General features: G+C 45.9%; 2 protein-coding genes across 2 annotated transcripts; both read left to right on the top strand.

Annotated features, from left to right (window-relative positions):
* The first annotated feature begins 680 nt into the window (after nucleotides 1-680).
* soul5 (heme-binding protein soul5) lies at nucleotides 681-1,978 on the top strand. The gene is made up of 6 exons (XM_076144357.1): nucleotides 681-748; nucleotides 964-1,045; nucleotides 1,163-1,283; nucleotides 1,380-1,516; nucleotides 1,607-1,770; nucleotides 1,885-1,978. Exons 1-6 carry the CDS (start codon nucleotides 681-683, stop codon nucleotides 1,976-1,978), a joined length of 666 nt encoding a protein of 221 aa, XP_076000472.1.
* A 2,318-nt stretch (nucleotides 1,979-4,296) lies between these two features.
* On the top strand, nucleotides 4,297-7,606 carry nr5a5 (nuclear receptor subfamily 5, group A, member 5). Its single transcript, XM_076144225.1, has 7 exons — nucleotides 4,297-4,387; nucleotides 5,018-5,133; nucleotides 5,302-5,443; nucleotides 5,966-6,690; nucleotides 6,770-6,889; nucleotides 7,011-7,158; nucleotides 7,359-7,606. The coding sequence occupies exons 1-7, from the start codon at nucleotides 4,297-4,299 to the stop codon at nucleotides 7,604-7,606; spliced, it is 1,590 nt and encodes a 529-aa protein (XP_076000340.1).
* Nucleotides 7,607-8,395: the final 789 nt, after the last annotated feature.

The following is an 8,395-nucleotide window of genomic DNA, read 5'->3' on the forward strand; positions in this document are numbered from 1 at the left end:
AATAAAATCACTATTTTCTGTATCAATGACAGTTCATAGAGTATCAGTGAGAGTTCATAGAGTATCAGTAAGTGTACATCGATTACTTTCCTGGATTAAATCATCTCTTTGCCTTGGAAACGCAATAGAGCAGTTTTTTCCCAGTGATTATAATTTATTGGATCTAAACTCTTTTAGTTTAGTTAAATTTTCTGTCAGATATCTGAGATGTTCAGCAGTGTCCCTCTTCCCCACCTTTGTCCTCACGGATCTTTTGTACACACAGAATAGCTGTGATTGGAGCTTCTGTCCCGTGTTTGAATGCATCTCCCTCCAGTGATGACCCTTGAATGGGTTCAGGGTTCAGGGTTTAGGGTTTCTGACGGCTGCAAAACCGGTATCATGTAGACCCTTGGCAACAAAAGGTAGACTAAGTTTTCTCAAAAGTGCTTTTGTTCGTCACAACTCCATTGTCTGGGTTCAGAAACTGGGGAGTGGTCAAGGTCGTTTTCGCAACCCCGACTGGAATAAATAGCTGCTCAGCACGGGCCTACATAGACCCGTTTGGTGCTGGATCCAACACACTGTCACTATGTGAGTATAGGTTTCCTTTCCAGCTTGTCCTAATAACAAATAACTGATGAAATAATGTCTCGACTTGCTCCATAAACGCAATTGAAAACGCTGGTTTGTGTCTCAGGATGTACATTTCAGGTCTTTTCTTAGCCATGGTGGCGGTTGGTTATCCAACGGCTGAGGGCAGAGTTGGGTAAGAAACACACATTTGTGGTTGATTTTACAGCAAGACAAAGTCACTAATGGATATAGAAAGTGAAGCGGCCTTCCCTCAGCGGGTCACACTGTGTAGTGTAGACCACCAAAAAAATTCCATCGACTTATGCAGTGTGTCCATGAGTGTGTGAAGAGCTGGCATTACCTCTGAATTGCTTTATCTCTGCCCTTTTCTTTTTAAACATTACACAGGGATTCCTCAGAGTCTGACATCTGCACTGAGACGCGTGAATGCCTGCTGTCTGATCTGATCTGTGGAAATGAAAAGTATCAGGTGAGAGTCTGACTTTCAGAAAGTGGGAAAAATAAGAAACGTTTCACACTCCAGTCGAAAGAAACTTCATTCCAAACAGCCCACTGCCGCATGTCTAATGTCGCTCATGTCGCCCAGGTGCGTCACTACAGTCCGGTGAAATGGGTGTCGACCGACGTGGAGAACTTCTTCATGGAGGTGCCAGCAATGATCGCCTTCAGAAGACTGTTTCAGTACATCAGCGGTGCTAATGACAAGAGTACGTGTCATGGATGCCACTGTAGTCTGTGTTGACACTTCGGGTAATTCCGTTTGTTTCTGATAGATTTTTTTCTTTGTTCATATTTACTTTCAGACCAAACGATTGAAATGACATCTCCGGTCCTTGTCAAAGTCCAGACAAAGGGGATTTTCGAAATGGCCGTCTATACAATGAGTTTCCTGCTGCCAACTGAGCACCAGATGACTCCCCCAAAGCCTAACAACCCTGAGGTGAGTCACTCAGAAATATAGCTGAATGTATTTTGTGTGTCTATTTGAACACCTGGGGCACCTAATGAAACATCCCCACATCACTCCTAGGTGTACATCTATGACATGCCTGAGAAGAACGTGTACGTGCAAAGCTACGGAGAATACATGATGACCCACACGGACCGAGATCAAGCCCGAGATCTGTCCAAGTTTCTGGACAAAATTGGAGCTCAATACAACAAGGACTTCCACATGGCTGCAGGATACAACAGGTGAGAAAAGACACCGACATGTCCCCCGGTGACAGACGGGACAAAAATGCAACGAATGATGATGATGAATGACAAGTTTGTGTGCGGGTGTTCATGAGCATTTGTTTGTTGCAGTCCGATGACGGCCAAAAACAGGCACAATGAGGTGTGGTATGTCGTGGAGGGAGAGCCAGTGTGTCCTGACAACTGGAAGCCTACTGCTCCTTAAACGCTGCCTCAGACCTGCTTTAGGCTGCACTGTGGCAAATACACAACATGCCAGTGAAATGATTTGAGTTTCAATAAAAAAAAACACAAATTGTCTTTAAACATTAATAAATAAAGAATGATGAAAACATTACATTTCAGCTGTTTTTATTGTGAATAACTGTACCTGCTTGCAGTGATGAGTTTCTTCATTGCTGCTGCTCTAAAATACCACTAGATGGCGCCATGAGCCCAAAGACATTCCTTTGCAGATTGACCCTCTAAAATAATGAACAACAAACCTCTGGAGCCTATGAGGTAATTGGAATAATATTAATATACAGTAGATATGTAATAATTATTCAGTGACATGGTTTTCCTGAATCGTGAAAGCTCGACCTGGCCTGATGTTCCCTATCTACACCACTAGATGGCACCTTTTCACAAAGCATCGCATGTTAAACCTGCAACCTTCTTGAGCGACAGTCAGACTCTGCGTCCGTCACGATTAATCGTTCACACTTAACACGTCAATGAAAATAGTAAGAAACTGACGGAGACAGACTCGATACGTACAAATAAAACGAATCATCATAGATCAGACTCACGTAAACACGTTAAGAAGAATTTTATTGCTACTTGGCTGTACAAAATGATCTTCTCATCTCGATTATTTACAATGTTTGACATCCCATTACTTTACCAAATCAACTAAGGCTTCTTTTTGAAATCAAGCCTTAGTTGCTTTTATTAAGGAAGTTGATGCTTGATTTAACCTTTAAAACCTAAACAGAACTGATGTCACATGTTACAGTTTGAGGTGTTAAATGACGCACGCACGCGGGCACACACCACACACACACACACATAGAATAAGACCAACATTTACATTCGGCACATAAATGAGCTCGGAGCAGCGTCGTGTCACGTCGCAAACGCACATAAAAAGCGAAACTTTGAAGACAGTCTTAATTTTTCACAAGTTTAAAGTAATATTTCAGTAACAAAACCGAGACATTGTGGTTGCGACAGAAATGCGACAGAGAGGTAAAGTTGAGCGGCTCACCATCTCCGCGCGGGACAGTTTGAACTTCAACTTCAACTTTTTCTTCTTCTACTACTTCTTTCGACAATCTTAATCCTTCTTTACCGCCACCACCTGGACTGGAGTCTGCAACAGGAGATTACTGTTTATGAATTGAATTATAATTTTAACATTTAATTGCTCATTTATTTCATTACCTTTCCACACAGTTTCTAACTTAATCCTTTGGGTACAAAGCCTAAATTGTTTACAGATAACAGACACAAATCTGTGTGTTGAGATGCACCTGACAGCAGGATGATCATTCTATTGAAGAATGTCATAATCCATTTACGAGCTGATGTGAAGGTGTCATAACATTCACCCTTGAACTATCCTATCACTTTGACGTCAGCTTGAGCTCCTAGCAGTCTGTGCCAGTTTGACTGAATGCAGCAAGCTTATCGTCTGAAATATGACACTAAATGAATGAACAAAAAGGAGCGATGATGTTTCCCTCCAGCCCTTAAAAACAATTTCCTGGAGGTTCACATTTGGTTGTACCACAAAATTGTGTCTGGGAATGTTCCCTTACAGTGTATCTAGAAAGGTTTCTCAGAAGATGCAGAGAATTCCCTTTTGGTAAAAGATCTGGTTCAGAGAATGTTTTCAGTATAATCCAGGACTGGAATCCTGGAATGTTACCGTATGATTAACCAAAACGGAACATTCTATACCCTTCCTGTTCTTGCCAAGGCTGCTGGAACACTTTGAAGAAAAAACATTAAGTCATCTCTTGAGTTTTTCCTCGTCTTCCTAAAGAGCTCGGAGATTTCCCTGCAGCTTTTCCTGTAAAGCCATTTGCCCTATACAAATTGATTACAAAACTGGATTACACACATGAACTGCAACGTAATTGTAATGCATGTTAATGTAGTGAGTTAATGAATGAAAACTCAATGCCTGCAGCTGTGACTCTGCAGTAGACTCTTATCTTATCAGCAGGATGGTTCAATGTTACCGAAGTAATTCCACTACAGTAACATTCCAGCAGGTGGATTTCTGAATGTCTCTTAGGCTGTCTGTCTGACTGTCTGGCTGGCTGGCTGACTGGCTGGCTGGCTGGCTGACTGACTGGCTGAGTGACCGGCCGGGTAGGTGTGCCAGTCAAGGAGAGGTTTTTTACGACTGATCGAAGTCCAACTGTGGGCCTGGAAGGAGCATCAGTCCACCGGGGCTGCTGGGCCTGCTCCAGCTCTCTGACTCAATGAAGACCAGCCTGGACTGACTTTGGTGTCCATGTGCCACGAACCAAAATGGACCTGCCTGTGTATCAATCCCAGCCACTTGCCCACCACCCTGTGGATCACCCGGAGGACTTGTTGATTTCAGAGAGCTCATCAACATGTGAGTACTTTCTTCAGGTGTACGGCGGTAGATTGTCGGGTATATCAGTCATTCAGATGCAATGATTAAAGGTTGGAATTTTAACACTGTTTGAAAATGTATAATATAAAACACAAATGGCAGATATTAACTCTGCATCAGTCTCCACTATAGAATATAAAGATAAATGTCAATGCCAGTGTGATATGGTATTTAATGTAGGAAACTGGTTCCTGTGGAAGTTATTACTCATCATCAGTGGGGATTATGTAAGGATCAAAACTGTGGTCATGGTCAAGCAAACTCAGATGAGCGATAAGATACTGTCTGACACCAGAAGGATGATACGTTATTCTGACATCAGCTGGGCCATAAACCTCATGGGATGAGCCACATACATGTCACAGCCATGTCAGAAGCCTGTTTGAAGGTTTGGTGCAACAACCGACACCAATCCAAACACAACGGACAGTCAAATCCCTCCTGTTTTAAAGAGATGCTGAAGAAAAAAGAGAGAATAATGAATGAGGCACAGGGAAAAGATAGATGTAGGTTGTAAACTCACCTAGTGCGACGTGGACCTTCAGCAGCTGAAGTGTGTGACGTATGCTGCGGTCTGACCGAGCCCTCATTGTGGTGACGTTTGCGCAGCTCAGGTGTTGAAGACAGAGCCAGAGGGGAGAGCAGAGTCGCAGGAGAGCTGTCCGGTCTGTGGAGACAGAGTGTCTGGATACCACTATGGACTGCTCACCTGCGAGAGCTGCAAGGTAAACACACACACACACACACACACACACTGCAGTACACCTCAGCTGAGGGGGTTTCATTCATGCAATAACCGCGCTTTCCTGTGGTACTTTGAGCTGCTTTGATTTTACAATTCACATTGTGTAGTTGTAGCTCCAGAAGTAAACCGCCCCTCTCACTCTCTGCAGGGCTTCTTTAAGCGCTCAGTGCAGAATAACAAGCATTACACCTGTGCAGACAAACAGAGCTGCCCTATGAACCCTTCCCAGAGGAAACGCTGCCCTTACTGCCGCTTCCAGAAGTGCTTGGCAGTGGGCATGAAGAGGGAAGGTCAGTATATAAAACACACACACATACACTTAATGTATAGACACGGGGGAGGAAGGGGACATAGAGACACACAGAGAGGACGCTGGGTGAAACATCTGAGCCACTCAAGGTCACCCTTCTGTAAAAAGAACACAAAGCAAAAGCAAACAGTAAGGATGAAACGTTTGTGTCTGTAAAACGTTGTTTTCTTTCGCTTTCTTTTGAGCTGAACAGAACCAAAAGAATCACAGATGCTTCTGACTGAGACAGTGGTTATGGGTTGAACATATATTCTCCTGCATTGCGACATTTGTCTTATGTTCCACTGACAGCCAGGTTTCCTTCCTTCTATTTGACTTATCTAAGAAGTCATAAAAACCAATCCTGGTATCAGATGTAATGACCAAGATTAGCTTTATGGAGCTAATCTGAGCTCTGAAGTGGAGTGAGTGGGAGACACATTGTCATCTCTGAAAACCAAATCATCTCCATGGTTTTCAAATCACAGATGAATAATGATGTGTTGTCTCATGTTGTCAACAGCAGTAAGAGCAGATCGCATGCGAGGTGGCAGGAACAAGTTTGGTCCTCTATACCGACGGGACAGACAGATGAAACAGCAGAAGTTTTACCACCAAACAGACACTGCTCCCTATTGGAATAAGATGGAAACTACACAGACATGCAGGCTCGCAGCTCCAAATGACCTTCACCTCATTACAAACGTCCCGCTGCCCTCTAATACTTTCTCCCCGTCCCAAATCTATCCCTCTCTTATGGAACCATCCTACACATCCATGCCTCTGGACTGCAGTCTGGACACAGACCGGGGGCTCACTCCCCCATCTCTGTCCTACCCTGAACTGTATCACTACTCCCTCCCCAGGCAGCAGCAGGAGGAAAGAGAAACGCCTTTCAACTGCAGCTTTCCACCTCACCTAGCGTCTAACAGCTCTTTCTCCTCACAAAGCACGCCGGCCTCATCCCCCTGCTCAACACCAAGCTCAGCCACACCTTCTTCTACCCTAATCCCAGGCGCCGCCTCGTCAACCGCCCCTATGCCCAATTTCCTCAGCAAACTCCTGGAGGGGGAACCGGATGAGAGCCAGCTGTGTGCCAAGGTTCTGTCCACCCTGCAGAGAGAGCAGGCCAGCAGAGGCAAACACGACCGCTTAAACACCTTCAGCATCATGTGCAAAATGGCAGATCAGACTCTGTTCGGGCTCGTGGAGTGGGCCAGGAACAGCGCTCTCTTCAGGGAGCTCAAGGTGAGGATCTGTGAGTGAATCTCTACAGCAGTTACAAATGCAGGTTGTAGTACTTCTAGCTGCTTGTTGTTTCCCACAGGTGGAGGACCAGATGGTGCTGCTGCAGAGCTGCTGGAGCGAGCTGCTGGTTCTGGATCACCTCTGCAGACAGGTGACGTATTGCAAAGAGGGCTGCATATATCTGGTCACTGGACAACAGGTAAGGATGGACACACTAACTGCATAAATGTGGAAATCATATCATAACATACATGGAGTCAGATACATGGACTCTATGAAGCTTATGTTCTGATCCAAGCCATTGTTTCATTCTGGTGCAGATTGGGGTGTCCACCATTGTTTCTCAGGCAGGAGCGACACTGAGCAGCCTGGTGTCAAGGACCCAAGACTTAGTGTCCAAACTAAAGTCCCTCCAGTTAGACAGACATGAGTTTGTCTGTCTCAAATACTTGGTGCTATTTAACCCCGGTGAGCTTTTAAAGAGAGATCAAAACTGTGACTTTGTACATTTTTGCTTCTAATGCCTTCAGATAGACACACACACTCTCACTCTCTCTCCCTCTCCCTTTCTCTCTTTATCTCACACACACATACACACACACACACACACACACACACACACACAGAATGCATTTTGTTACATAAAGACAAATCTTCCCTCCACACAGATGTGAAGTCAGTGCAGGGCCACAGGCAGGTAGAGCAGATCCAGGAGCGGGTGAACAGGGCCCTGATGGAGCACACCCAGCAGACTCACCCACGACATTCGGACAAGTTTGGCCAGCTGCTGCTCCGGCTGCCAGAAGTGAGAAGCATCAGCTTGCAAGTTGAGGAATATTTGTACCAGCGCCATCTTCTGGGGGACTTACCCTGCAACTCCCTGCTCACAGAGATGCTCCACACCAAGCACACCTGAGGAGGCCCCAGATCCACACCAAACACACCTGAGGAGGCCCCAGATCCACACCAAACACACCTGAGTAGGATCCACACCAAACACACCTGAGGAGGCCCCAGATCCACGCCAAACACACCTGAGGAGGGCCCAGATCCACACCAAGCACACCTGAGGAGGCCCCAGATCCACACCAAACACACCTGAGGAGGCCCCAGATCCACACCAAACACACCTGAGTAGGATCCACACCAAACACACCTGAGGAGGGCCCAGATCCACACCAAGCACACCTGAGGAGGCCCCAGATCCACACCAAACACACCTGAGGAGGCCCCAGATCCACACCAAACACACCTGAGGAGGCCCCAGATCCACACCAAACACACCTGAGTAGGATCCACACCAAACACACCTGAGGAGGGCCCAGATCCACACCAAACACACCTGAGGAGGCCCCAGATCCACACCAAACACACCTGAGGAGGCCCCAGATCCACACCAAACACACCTGAGGAGGCCCCAGATCCACACCAAGCACACCTGAGGAGGATCCACACCAAACACACCTGAGGAGGGCCCGGATCCACACCAAGCACATCACACCTCAGTATTGAAAAACACTGCCATGTTCCACTCATGTTCCAGTATCATCAGTATTAACCATGACGGGGAATTTGTGTCAATGTTGAATTAATCCTTCACTGACACACACACACACACACACACACACACACACACACACACACACACACACACACACACACACACACACACACACACACACACACACACACACACACACACACA

Source organism: Genypterus blacodes, unplaced genomic scaffold (assembly GCF_046128005.1).
Source record: "Genypterus blacodes isolate CSIRO-AG114 ecotype Tasmania unplaced genomic scaffold, CSIRO-AGI_Gbla_v1 ptg000028l_1, whole genome shotgun sequence".
NCBI lineage: Eukaryota > Metazoa > Chordata > Actinopteri > Ophidiiformes > Ophidiidae > Genypterus > Genypterus blacodes.